Below are 14,687 nucleotides of genomic sequence, written 5' to 3' on the forward strand. Positions count from 1 at the left end.
TTTGCAAAAGTTTTATAATCATCACTGCTTGCATTTGTATGGCTAGTCAAATGTTTTTATACATGCTATTTGTTTAATCCTTAGAATAGCCCCATGAAATACACAGGCCAGGTAACATTATCCCCATTGCTATATGAGGGAGTAAGGCTCAGAGATAAAACAGCTCATCTAGGATCACACAAATGATAAATGGCAGAGCAGAGGCAAGAAACCAGGCCTTCCAAATTATAATTAATTGCTTCTTCCACTACACCACATGGCAAAGAATGTGCAAATGTCCTTAAAGAACTCAAGTGGCAAAAGATTTGGCTATAGGGGAATTAGCTAAATCATTTTCCTCACTTTCAGTGAATAACAGTCCTTCAAGGATTTCAAAGGAAAGAATGTTTGCTTCTTTCCCGGTTAAAGAATAGGGCTGGCTTCCAAACCAGTTTGAGAGTGAAAAGCACTGGAGAAATACAAACCTAGACATTCCACCTTACTCCTACTCAAAACCACTGTCCTCCGGTATATAGAAGGTAAAAAAGAACAACGGTTTGAGGATTCAGCAGTACCCTCTGCATCCAAGTCTTCCAAATAAAAACAATGGTTCATTTAACTCATTCACAGTATTTTTGAGTACATTCTACATGCAAGACACTGTGCGAGGTTTTGGCTACCAAGTGGTTAATAAAATAGACAAAGTCTCAGTCCTTGTGGATAGTTCAACTGGGCAAAATAGCTATTTAGCAAGTATGTGCATAAGTTACCATGATTACAATAGTTATAAACTCTACAGAGGGAAAAGAACCAACCTAGATTATGGGTGAATCAGTACAAGTCCTGAGGAAGAGACATTTGAACTGAGGCATAAAGGGTAAGCAGAAGTCAGCCAAGAGGGGAACGAGATTCAGGCAAAGAAGACAGTATGTGCAAAAGGCTTCGAGTCAAGATAAGTTTTGGAAATCTAAGGAACCCAAAACGAGCTAGTTTGACTAGAACATAGTGAGAAAAGAAGTTAGTTTCATTGGACGATATTGGGGAAAAAGATAGGGACCAGGCCTGTGGCTACTGAACCAGGCAGCCATTGAAAGTATTTCAAGCAGAAAAGTGAAATGATCTGATTATTTAGAAAGAGCACCCTGGCTACTGTCTGGAGAATGAATGGGAAGGTATGGGAGTGAGGGAAAAAGAGAGGTAGTGGAGAAACTGGTCCAAATGAGAGATGATGATGGCTTGGCCTAAAGTAGGGGAAGTGAAGACAGAGAAAAACACATAGATTTGAGATGAATTCAGAATCAATGTCAGTTTGTGAGTGACTGAAAGTGAGGGGTGATGGAAACTGAGACATCAGAATGACTTTCCAGGTTTCTGGCTTCAGTAGCTGAGTGGATACAGCTTCCATTTATCAAGACAGTAAAGCTGAGAGAGGTAGATTTAGTTGGAAGGTACGCAGATATGGAAAACAAGGGCTCAGTCTTAGCCCAAGGGCTTAGTCTAAGCTTGATATACATAGTATATATCCAAGTTGAGATAATCAAGTACATAGTTACATATTGATTCTGGAGCTCAGAAGATAAGTCTGATCTGCATATAAAAATGGGGAGAGTTACTGACATTTATATTAGGCTTACAATAATGGAAATTGATAAAAACAACGTAGGAAAATAACATAGAAGGCAAGAAAGGCCAAAGCTATTGGGCTTGGCAGTGTAGAGATGTAATAAGAACAGATCCATGGGTAAGTAAAATAGAGAGCCAGATATAGCAGGTAGAAAAGGAAATGGGAGGTAAACATGTAAAGACAAGAAGTGTGGACAATCCTTTTGAAAAGAGAATGATATTGACATCCTTGGAAGAGATATTTTACTAATTATCAAGACGTGGAAAATTTGTCAGACATAGTACTCTTTTACCTATAAGTACTGAATTCATCTTCACTCAGTGTAGAAGAAAATACACAAGAATAATAACTAGGTTCCACTAAGAAACCACCACAGTATTTAATATCATTACCTGATTCCACATCGAGGGAGTATTTATCAATAGCCAAGTTCATGGTTTGGTAAGCAGTGGTGCAAAAGTCTTCCAGAATCACGTATACAGTATTGGTGACATTAGGAGGGACAGACTTGGCGAACTTCATTCGGCTGTTCACCACAATACTGCCATTTCTGAAGTTCAGGATTTCTAAATTCTGGAACCCAGTGAGATTTGACTGGAGATAGGGAACCAGCTACAATACACAAAAATTGGTCAGTTTATTGACAAAGTTTTGCATTTTGTTCAATACATACTGAAAACAAAGATGAACCCCTCCACTTTTCCAAATTGTATTATATTTACGTTATTTAAACTGTTCATCAACAAAAGTATGAATTGTGAATTATTTGCAAGTCATGAGGTTTCAGTGTTATTTAGGAACCCCATGGAACTCACAGACAGTTTTAGACATCAGAGAGTTTATTCTGTTTCACTAAAGGATCGTGACAGTGAAGGCATTACAGGTACCCACAAAGCCCTGGTCTCACAATAAAATGTGAATATAAATCTTAAACTTGTATCAGTCCCAGAAATTATAGAATACAATATCCAGTATCTAAGTTACAATATCCAAGAATACTATATCCAAGTGTGGCTCATACCATTTTGTGTTTTCCGTTTCTTGTAACCACCTGTCTCATTATTTTCCTATGAACCCTAGGCCATTACAGTATTTGTAGATGATAGGAAATGAAAATCCATAGCAGACCACACTTTCCTTGGCTCAGATCTTATGCTCTGGGGGGAAAGAGGGGTGGTTCATACACGATTATTCACTAATGCCTACATTTCACTTCTTATGCTTACCAGTTCTAAGAATCTTTGCTCCAGGGCTTTATACTCCAAAGAGTTTTTATTAAACAGATCTTCTGAAAACATCATGTTAGTCACTCTGAGGCTGAAGAAAACCACCAAAGCTCCTGCGGCTTGGGTATGACTCAAGTCTTCACTTTTTGTTGGCTGAGCCACAATAGCCATCTCTGTGGAGTGAATACTTGTAGACATTTCCACATAACCACCAACCTTGCCATTTTCCTCTGGGATTAGCTCAGGATGATAGTAATCTGTGCCTATCTGGTCCAATTCTAATGAAATATCCTGTACGCCCATAATGACTTCATCTTCCAGCAGGGTGGAACTTGTGGTTGAAGGCAATTTGGTAGACTGTGTCATGGAAGCCTTCAACCAGAGCTTGTCAGTACTCTGTGGTGTACTTGCCAATGTGTCTCTGGACAGTTTCTCTAGGGAAGAAGTTCTTACCCAAACTACATCTGATTCTGGCAATATGGTCCACAAAGGTTGCACATCTGGCTTCACTACTGAAATCTTGCTGTCAAACCATTCACGGTTGGATGACTCTGTAGTTTGTTCCATATCCTCCTTTAGAAAGGGTTCTTGAATTGGTTTATCAGTAGAAGCAGAGATTGCTGCAGATGTCAGTAGAGGAGGTGATTTGGTAATTGAATAATAGTCAATGTCAGGTACTTCTGATGTGTGCTTGGATAGAACTGGAGATGCAGATTGAGTTGTGGTCTCTGCAAAGATGGACACAGTAGGTCCACCAAGGGTCTCATCCTCTGCAAAGTTTCTGGATCTATCAAAATGCCCATATTTTGAATGCTCAGTACTTTGATCTATGGAATCTATTCTGTCATCTATAACTAGTTTCTCATCTGTATCCTCAGTTGGCAAATGTAAATCCTCTGAATCCTCAACTTCAAGCCATGACTTGGAAAATGGTTCAGTGCTCTTCTCTAATGAAGTTTTGCTCCATGGCCAAGTAATCAGACCTACCTTTTGCCCAGACCCTGAACCTAAACCACTCTCAAATATGAACTCTTTCTCCATAGATGTGTCTGGCATCCAAGTGCTCACTTCTAATTGGCCTTTGACTTTGGAGGCCAAAGCGTCCATGCCAAAAGGTGTAGTTACTTCTTTAGCAAGAATATCGAATGTGACAGAGGAGACCGGATATGGTGAGGATGTCAAAGACACCCCAGAGTCTTCCATGGATGGTATTATTTCTTTTGGCATAGGACGACTAAATGGGCTTGAAGGCAGTGGATCAATAGAAAGAAAATCTTCTGACCCTTTAACTTTAGTTAATCCTAAAAATAGAGTTTACCATTAATTAATCTACATAGATGCCAAAATATATTCCCAGCCCTCCTAATAAAACCAGCTACCCATTTTTCCCGATTAGATTACGACAGACAGTTGCTTTCACTTTGCCAAATCCAGCAAACAACAAGAAGGTATGATTATGTTTTTGGGATATGGTACAGTCACTCATGATTATAACCCCCTTAACTGAGGATAACAAGACATCAGGTACTGAAAAAATTCATCTTCAAACACGTGATTTTTTTTACTCCCTGAAAATAAAGAACTGCTGGTAGCCATACTGACAACAAAGAGTGAATCTAGTAAAAACTTAGGAAGAAAATTCCCTAGGAAAATTCCCAAGGAATTTCCATCTCCTTGTTATGTTTATTTTTTTTATTTTTGGCCGCACCATGCAGCTTGTGGGATCTCAGTTCCTCGACCAGGGATTGAACCCGGGCCACAGCAGTGAAAGTGCTGAGTCATAACCACTAGACCACCAGGGAACTCCCCCTTGTTATGTTTATTATCCATCAGCCTTCAGGTTCACCCAATGTTCAAAATCCTAGACTCATTACTTATATCTTTGTTCATCTTCCTCTTTCACATATACTCCATCCCTGAGTCACATCCCACAACAGCTAAATCAGCTACTTGACTTTCATTTCTTAATCTCTGCTGTAGCTGCCCTAGTTCAGGTTTTCCCCTTCTCAAGTCTGATGCAAGCTAAAAATCTCTACTGGCCCCCAATTAATCCTATTAAAAGATACTGGAATAATCTTCTTTGAGGCTGTTTGTTTAACACTCAAATATTCAAGTAAGTAGAGTAGTTCTTAAATAGTAATATAATTAAATTATAAATTCTTTAACAGGACCTTCAAAATATCTATTAGGTGATCCCATCCCAGCCCACAAGTTCATTTCTAATTATTTACCTATTTGGACGCTCCCTTCCAACCAATTAGAGCTGATTGTTCCCTTTCTCACACAACTTTCCCAAGACATTTCCTCCTAATGAATGCTGCCATGCTTTTCTCCTAACCCTAGTCTCTGGCTCTCTTCAAAACCTTTGTCATCTGATACAATAAAGAAGTACAAAAAGTCATTAGAATTCCTTACCATCTTCTAATGAGTGAGACCCAGAAGTCCTTTCTTCAGAAGCCACAGGCAAGCCAGTCTGAAGCACTGCTGGGGTGACAGAATGAAGAGTCAAGCTGCTAACCTCTAAAACCTCTGGGGAAGAACTGAGGCTCACCTTCGAGGGAAAGGCTAATTTGGGTGCAGACACTAAATCACCCAAAGGGCTTTCTGACCAGAGTTCCCTGCCAGTGGTTGAAGGAGGACCAGAGCTGAAATCAAGTGGTGAAATACTGCTCATGGTGAATTCATCTGCTGAGGGCCATTCAGCTTGAGGGGTATTATCCTGGAGGGGCAAAAAGAGGCTAAATCATATCATAGATAAAAGAAACACATAAAAATAATTTCAAATACCATCTATCTATCTACATTCCTGGATTTTCTAGGGACAAAAAGGCAATGTAATATTGGGGGAGGGAAGGGGAGTATGGGCTCTAGAATCAAACAGATCCATAATTAAATCCTAATTCAACCACTTACTAGTTGGAAAATCTAGAGAAAAATCATATATCGCTTGAATCTCACCTGGAAAGTGGGAATAGATGAGATAATATATTTAAAAGATCCCAAACAAAGTGAGTTTGTGAGAGAAAATATTGTTTGCCTTGTTTTAGATGGTTCCTTTCCCTCTGTCTTATTAGCTTAAATACTTTAAATACATAGATGTTACTAATATCTGTAATTTGTTGTCAAAGACCTAAGCATGTTGCCCACAGCAGAAAGAACAATCAGTAATTTTATTCATCATTCTGAAAGGTATTAAATTAAGGTCTTTTATTTTGATAAGAAATTGCAACACATCAAAATGTGGTCTCTTACCTTGAGCAAATAGGAACATCTGTGAATTGGTATCACACTTACAAAATAAAATTTTCTCTTTCCAGTGACTTTTTACTAATGTAGTACTAATCGTATCTTAAAGTTTAGCTTCTATTTCAGGAATAGAAAAGTAGACAGAAACACAACCATTGAACATACTAATTATTTAATCCTGTGAAGGCTAGTCCACATAAAAAAGTTTAATGATGTTAATAGGTAAAACAGCCATAACACTGGATAGGAGTTTATATATTCCAATCTATGCTGAATAACAAAAAGTAAGAAGTGTCATATGCATAGAAGGAATTCACAATTTCCTAGATAAAAACTGAAAAAGGAAAATAGAAAAGATCAATCATTCTCTACTCTAAATAGCATTAAAATCACATGCAAGGACTTCCCTGGTGGCGCAGTGGTTAAGAAACCACCTGCCAATGCAGGGGACACAGGTTCAAGCCCTGGTCCAGGAAGATCCCACATGCCGCGGAGCAACTAAGCCCGTGGGCCACAACTACTGAGCCTGTGCTCTATAGCCCGTGAGCCACAACTACTGAGCCCACATGCTGCAACTACTGAAGCCCACGCGCCTAGAGCCTGTGCTCTGCAACAAGAGAAGCCACCGGGCTTCCCTGGTGGCGCAGTGGTTGAGAGTCCGCCTGCCGATGCAGGGGACATGGGTTCGTGCCCTGGTCCGGGAAGATCCCACATGCCGCGAAGTGGCTGGGCCCGTAAGCCAGGGCCGCTGAGCCTGCATATCCGGAGCCTGTGCTCCACAACGGGAGAGGCCACAACAGTGAGAGGCCCGCGTACTGCAAAAAAAAAAGAAGCCACCACAATGAGAAGCCCATGCACCACAACGAAGAGCAGCCCCCGCTCGCTGCAACTAGAGAAAGCCTGCGTACAGCAACGAAGACCCAACGCAGCCAAAAAAAAAAAAAAAAAAAAAAAAAAAAAAATTTTTTTTTTAAAAATCACATGTAAGCTTTTTAAAGACACCAATGCCTACGCCCTACACCTCAGAGATTCTAACTTAACTGGTCTGAGGGTAGGACCTAGACATGGTACTTTTAAAAGCTCCTCAGTAGAGGTTGCAGCTTGATCATGTGTTGGTTGTATTATTCCAGCCTGGGTTTCTAAAATACTTCTTTAGTTGTTAAATCATTATATTTCTCATCAACTGGAGCCTTTAAGAAATTTTCCACAAGCATAAACCTGCCTGAAGACTAGAATTCATGGAAGAGCTATAAACAAAATGAAGCCCATGAAAACTAAGAAACTCTGAATAGAATCCTCTCCCCACTCTTCCAGGAGATTCCTGCCAAGGGTAGTGAATTTTCACTGGCATATACTCTCAATCCTAATGTGATTTTTAAACAAAAGCACACAATTTTAAGGTGGCTACCTACACTCCAGTCCATGGCCAGGAACTAAACAACCTACTAGCCTACAGAGGGACTCAACCCAATGTCATGACCTAATTAGTCTTGTATGCTTTGCCTACACACTTCCCCTTGTCTCTCCATCAAGGGTCCATGTGAGGAAGCCTTAGACAGCACACTCTCCCAGTCACAAGGGAGGGAACATGAGGCAAGAAATCACTGAGCATGACCCAATTTATCCCCTCTTCTAGTGACAAATGCATAGTAGACCACTGCATATATATGGAGATACTCTCAGTTTCATCTACTATTTCTAAACTAAAAGCACTAAGTCAGGTAACTAATTTTCTTTTGTGGAACTCAGTGACACCAACACTTCCTACCTTGTTCATGCTCTTTTAATTAGGTCCTATTTTAAGTGGGCCATCCTGCTAGCTATTTTCATCTGCCACCACCCTAGCTCCTTCTCTTCCCTGATAATTTCATCACCCTGCTCCCTTACCAGCTGTCTTCTGTCTGAGTTTACACTTTTAGAAGCAGAAGATCAAAGGACAGGAAGAGTGAGAGGTTTCGGTATTTCTTCCCAGTTCCCTCCAAGCCTCAATACTGCGGACGTAGCTGCATCCCTCCACAATTGCAACTTCAGCTCTCACTGGGCTCTGGTAACTGCATTTCCTCCCCTTGCCCTACAATCCAATGGATGGGAATGGCTTCTCACTGTTATTAGTCTCAGCATACTTCAAGATCCCTTTTTCCCTTAACCCCTTAACAGAACAGGTGGTTCTGTTACTATTGAAACCCTGGCCATGCCATGTTTTGTAGTGCAATGTACTTTTAAAATCCATAAAAGTTTGAATCACTTCTGTCAAAAGATGATTACATAATTTGTAATGAAATACAAATAGCCAGAAAAGGAAGAATGAGAATCAATTAAAATAACAACAACATAAACCAAAAATGGTATCATTCTGCTAAATTTGATTAGAAATAAAGAATCTAGAAAGTTAAGAGGGAAGTGACGAAAAGTAGATGGTGCAATACTAGTGAATATTTTTGCCAGTGTGACTTTGGTCAAAAAATGGAATAGAGGAAAACACATCTGAGCATTAGACTGGAGTCTGTGACCAGAGTCTGATGAAATGAAATATATAGAGAAAGTAGAGAAAGGCAAGATATATGTCAAAGAAAGAGGAAGACCATCCTCAAAAGACTGGATGTAACTGCAAATGATCTATTAAAAAAAAAAAAAGAACCATTTCAGGATAAGAAATTACCTCTTGGGAATTCTCTCGTCAGAAGTCAACATGAGGATATCAAGACTTGATTCATGAGTAAGGCCAAAAAGATGATCTAATCAGGGGAAAGATTTCTGGCATTTTTCTAGTAAATTTTAATATTTTAAGAGTACATCATCACAAGGAGCGAACTTAACCTTATATAACTCTATGTAGTGAAGGCAGCTTGCAATCACTGACCTGCGTACGCAGTGATCCTATATAACCCAGCACCAAATAGACACACAAAGCTGCCTTACGTTTCTGACTAGAGGGTCTAAAACTTTCTGGGTCCTCAAGAATGGGCCAGAGTGATGTCAGCTGAGTAAGATATCCCCCACTCGTATTCCCCCTTCAACAGTAACAATCTGGCATCCTCCATGGACAAAAGTGCCTTTGTGGGAGCTGTGAGATCCAGCATCACACACCAAGGGACCGAGAAGGAGTCTAGCCCACCCATGCACTGGGTAAGAAGCATACAGACCTCAGTCCTGGCTGTGGACCCTGAGGTGGCCCGTGAACTGGCTCCAGCCCCTCTTGGACACAGTCTGGGAGCCCCTGGAGAACAATGACTTAGACAGTCACCCATGAACGACAGAGCCTTTGTGGAAGTCCAGGAGTCCAACAGAGAAGCTCCAAACACACCATTTGAGCAAAAGAGTCCAACTTTAGACACACTGGCGAGTGTAAGAGGAAGAGTTTCCCTTTACCCACCTCATCCCTCCCACAAGGCAGCACAGCTCAGGGCCAAGAGAAACCCTCTCTGTACATGATTTCTGCACAGCGGAAGGTGAGAGCATGTGAGTGAGTCTCTGGCCTCCCCAGCTGTGCAGGACCTTGCTAAAGAGGTCTGTTTCTCTCTCACTCTATCCAGAGAACTAAGTTGTAAGCTGCACGACCAGGGGATGGGAAGTGGCTGAAAGAACGGCGGCCAGGACTCTGAACATATCACAGGGATGCAGATCCTACTAACCACATGACTGACTCCACCAGGAGGCCTGACCACAAGCTGCCAAGACACCTTGCCCATGGATCCCCCTTAACTGGCCCATGGGCACCTCACCCCCACAGGCACCTCCTCCACCCCACGGCTAGCTCCTCGTGTGCACTCCCCATGGCAGGGAGAGCGAACTTTGGCAGACAGCTAGCGAGCAGGCCCAAAAAGCCAGCCTGATTCTATCTATAGGCCAGGGAGAGATGACAAAGTTAAGCTTTTGCACTTCCTTTAGGAAAGCTGTCAGTACTTAGCCTGGTGCACTGCAGGATCAAGAGAAGGCACACAGGGCTTCCCTGGTGGTGCAGTGGTTGAGAGTCCGCCTGCCGATGCAGGGGACACGGGATCGTGCCCCGGTTCGGGAAGATCCCACATGCTCCGGAGCGGCTGGGCCCGTGAGCCATGGCCGCTGAGCCTGTGCATCCAGAGCCTGTGCTCTGCAACGGGAGGGGCCACAACAGTGAGAGGCCCGCATACCGCAAAAAAAAAAAAAAAAAAAAGCATACAAGCTTAAGAATTCTGCCACAACAGGCAGCAAGAAGTGTGGAAAAGGTGTATCCATAGGAGGTTTGAGAAAAACAGAAAGAAAATATTCAAATGGCCAATAGCTACATGAAAAGATATTCAACATCACTATCATCAGGGAAATGCAAATCAAAACCACAGTGAAATATCACCTCACACCTGTTAGAATGGCTATTGTCAAAAAGACAAAAGTGCTGTCAATGGTGTGTGGGAAAAAATTTTTTCCTCATAAAATTAAAAATAGAACTACCATGTGATCCAGCAATCCCACTTCTGGGTATATGGCTAAAGGAAATTAAATCAGTGTGTCAAAGAGATATCTATAGTATTCCCATGTTCACTGCAGCATTAGTCACATTAGTTAAGATATGGAAACAACCTAAGTGTCCACTGACAGATGAATGGATAAAGAAGATGTGTTACATATATACAATGAAAGAGAAAGAAATCCTGCCATTTGTGACAACATGGATGGACCTTGAGGGCATTATGCTAAGTGAAATAAGTCAGAAGAATACTGTATGATATCACTTATATGTAGAATCGGAGAAAGCCAAACTCATAAAAACAACGGTAGAATGGTGTTTTCCAGAGTCTGGGGATGGGGAGATGGAGAGATGTCACTTAAAAAGTACAAATTTGCAGTTATAAGCTGAATGAGTTCTGGGTAGCTAATGTACAATGTGGTGGCTATAGTTAACAGTACTGTGTTATAAACTTGAAATCTGTCTAAAGAGTAAATCTTAAATGTTCTTACCACCAAAAAAAAAGGTAATTATGTGAAGTTACAGAGGTGTTAACTAACTCTATTGTGATAAGTACTTCACAATATATGTGTATCAAATCATCATATTACACACCTTAAATTTATACAGTGTTGGATGTCAATTATATCTCAATAAAGCTAGGGGGAATAAAAAGAATTGACCAGATGGAGAGAGCAACAGCTCAATTCCAGATAAATGAAAAGACAAACAAACTGAAATCCAGAATGTAGAAGTAAAACAAATAGAAGCTTTTGTTTTGCCAAAGGCTCAGTGCTTTATAAGGCCATCCTTTGGTTTATAAAAATCTTATGTTAGGAAGTGGGGCTGAGCATGCATATATGTTTGAATGTAACAAAACTATCAAATTTTATAACTAGAAAGACTCTTAAGAATCATTTAGTCCAAACTTGCCTATTAAAAATAAGGAACTGAGGTTCATAGAAGTGAAATGTCCACAGTCACAAAAAATAGAGAAAAAAAAGTCAGAACCAGATTCTGAGTTTCCAGAGTTCGGTCCCCATGCTTCACTCACTATACCAGACTGTTCATTGAGAAATACATAGAGGGGCAAAAGGATTTCCAGAGGAGAAACCGGAGCTAGCAGACTTGGCAGTCTATTCTCATTCAGGTTAGCTTATATGCACAAATCTAAAAGACCCAGGTGAACACAAAGGAGAGAAAGGAGGAAAAACCATTTTCTAATATTTAAACATCTATGTTGAATATGGAGGCTGTTTGTATATGAGGAAAAGTTCCTTTCTTTCTCATTTTTTTTCTATTATCTAAAACTATATATGTATTCAGTGAAAAGTAAGAAGGTCATTTACTCAATACTCAAGTTCTGTCCCTCAAAAATGTTGGTACGATGATGAGAGTCATACCATACCAGGGAATTCACTTGTTTTCCTCTGAATTACCTAAAACCACTTATAGAGATGTGTTAAAGCCACCTGTGCTTCCAGCTGAGTAAGGCATATTTACATCCTTGTAAATTCTAAGTGTGCATTTTTTCAAAATTCTAAGAGAGAAGGCTAAGCCCTTCGACCTATACTTAAGAAACTGAGTTTTATCAGACCGAGCCTATGATCTGACACACATTAGGAAAGCAGCTGAATTCTCAATGAAAAAGAAATCCTCAAGTAATATACATGATTTCGATATACCTATAACTCCTTTTCAGTTCATAAAAGTTAAAACAATACACAATATCTTTGATAAAAATTAAGCTACAAGTAAACAACATAAAATGTGAAAGTAAACAACTTGCCTTTTTTTTTTTTGCGGTACGCGGGCCTCTCACTGCTGTGTCCTCTCCCGTTGCGGAGCACAGGCTCCGGATGCACAGGCTCAGCGGCCATGGCTCACGGGCCCAGCCACTCCACAGCATGTGGGATCTTCCCGGACCGGGGCACGAACCCATGTCCCCTGCATCAGCAGGCAGACTCTCAACCACTGTGCCACCAGAGAAGCCCACAACTTGACTTTTTAAATAAAGAAGGAAGACCATCTCTTCCAAACAAGTACCCAGTAAAAAAAAAAAAGGGCAGGGCAATGAAGCTCTCTCATATATTTTGAAAGATGAACACATACATGCCAGGAACAGCACTTTATTTTTATATGAATAGATGTTCCCATAGTAACAAATTCAACTCATGAATTCTTCTTTTAGTTCAATGTAGTATATTAACAGGTTCAATATTATATTGGCCAGTTTCACTTCTGCTAAGGCCAATTGAAAAGTTTGCTAAGTGCTATAGGAAGCACACTGTGCAACAAGTGATTTTCCAAACCAGGAGGCCAAAAGTGTCAAATTCAATATCCCAACATTCTTAAGTCTAAAATAATTTCTAAAAATAAAATCAGATTAAAAAAAAATCTCATTTCTATTAAAGAATAGAGAGAGAGGAGTGGGAGAAGGGGGAGAAGGGAGAAAAGGGGGAGGAGGGGGAGGAAAAGGAGGAGGGGGAGAAGGGGGAGGAGGGAACGGGGAGGAGGAGGGGAGGAGGGGGAGGAGGAGAAGCAATAATCAGACACCTCTAATTAATCATTCTTTTCTTTCATGGTTTTTAATCACCCATTAACATTGTAACGTCTCCTCAAACTGAAAAACTAAGGAGTTGGCTTAAATGCAAACAGAACCACAGAAGAGGCAACATAAATGAACAAGTGAGTCCAGGTAGTCAGTGTTTGCCATAATTAAAGGGGTAGTTTCTTTCAGCCAAGCTCTAGCCACTTTCTGCAACGGGAAATGTAAACCTAATGACATCAGATCTTCCGGTTTTCAAAAGAAGTTGGAAATCTGCATTTTTATGCAAAAATCTCCTTACTTTTAAATATTGGCTTTTTAAAAAATTTGGGGGCTTCCCTGGTGGCGCAGTGGTTAAGAATCTGCCTGCCAATGCAGGGGACACGGGTTCGGGCCCTGGTCCGGGAAGATCCCACATGCCACAGAGCAACTAAGCCCATGCGCCACAACTACTGAGCCTGTGCTTTAGAGCGCATGCACCGCAACTACTGAAGCCCATGAGCCACAACTACTGAGCCCACGAGCCACAACTACTGAAGCCCACGTGCTCCACAACAAGAGAAAGTGTTTGCACAGCAATGAAGACCCAATGCAGCCAAAAATAAATAAATAAATTTATAAAAATTAAAAAAAAAAATTGGCCCCAAAGCACATGCCTATAGCTGGATCCAGTCAGCTGGTCTCCAGTTTGCAACCCCTGGCTTATGCAGAAATTTCTGTCTTTACATCGTTCTAAGATATCATCACAGATCTGTGGTTACAGAAGCCCTGAGTAGAATGGGATTAGAAGGAGCGGAATGTGCCATGTTCGCAGTGGATCGCCACTCCCTGCCACCGCACCTTGGATGAAATCCTATGACAGCACTACTTTATTTGTGTAGAAGTCTGTCTACAACCACCAGACTGGAAACTTCTTGTAGGCAAGGCCACACCTTATTCATCTTAGTTTCCCCAGCACTTGGCACATGAAAAGCACAAAATAAATATACTTGAATTAATAAGTGAATGAATAAACAAACACCAAATGAATGTAATCTCTGATGTCAATCCCCCTCTAACCTTTTTTCTCCAACATGGAACTTGGTGGAAAAGAGTATTTCCAGTATTTCCACATTTCAAAACTGAGTTGCTCTATACCTGAGCAGAAGTAATGGCTGTATATATTGGTTAAGCCAATTTGGGGCAGACTTTCTAAATTTCAATTGCTGGATTAAAGCCAGGAAACAAGTATCTGAAATTAATTAACATTAACTTCTTCTTTGCCACATGAGACAGAAAAGAAGTCTCAAGAGGGTAGAAGGAGCAGGGAATGAAGAAGAAGGGAGTCTCCATTCTGTGACTATGTGATAAAAGATCGTGTAGTCGTGTTGTAGACAGCTTAGTCTCTACATTAGAGCGCATGCACCGCAACTACTGAAGCCCATGAGCCACAACTACTGAGCCCACGAGCCACAACTACTGAAGCCCACGTGCTCCACAACAAGAGAAAGTGTTTGCACAGCAATGAAGACCCAATGCAGCCAAAAATAAATAAATAAATTTATAAAAATTAAAAAAAAAAATTGGCCCCAAAGCACATGCCTATAGCTGGATCCAGTCAGCTGGTCTCCAGTTTGCAACCCCTGGCTTATGCAGAAATTT

The 14,687-nt window shown here is 40.8% G+C and overlaps 1 protein-coding gene and 1 non-coding gene across 2 annotated transcripts in view; both read right to left on the reverse strand.

The window, feature by feature from the left end:
- Positions 1-14,687, reverse strand: part of IMPG2 (interphotoreceptor matrix proteoglycan 2) — a 70,116-nt gene that overhangs the window by 7,153 nt on the left and 48,276 nt on the right. Inside the window, exons 12-14 of the mRNA XM_007445552.1 lie at positions 5,245-5,548; positions 2,830-4,130; positions 1,996-2,215 (exon numbers count right to left, since the gene is read on the reverse strand). Of these exons, the coding sequence (XP_007445614.1) occupies positions 1,996-2,215; positions 2,830-4,130; positions 5,245-5,548 (1,825 nt within the window). The remainder of the gene's footprint in view (positions 1-1,995; positions 2,216-2,829; positions 4,131-5,244; positions 5,549-14,687) is intronic.
- TRNAE-UUC (transfer RNA glutamic acid (anticodon UUC)) lies at positions 4,560-4,631 on the reverse strand. Its single transcript has one exon. It is a non-coding gene; the product is annotated as a tRNA-Glu (tRNA).

This window comes from Lipotes vexillifer, unplaced genomic scaffold (assembly GCF_000442215.2).
Source record: "Lipotes vexillifer unplaced genomic scaffold, Lipotes_vexillifer_v1.1 scaffold1016, whole genome shotgun sequence".
Classification (NCBI taxonomy): domain Eukaryota; kingdom Metazoa; phylum Chordata; class Mammalia; order Artiodactyla; family Lipotidae; genus Lipotes; species Lipotes vexillifer.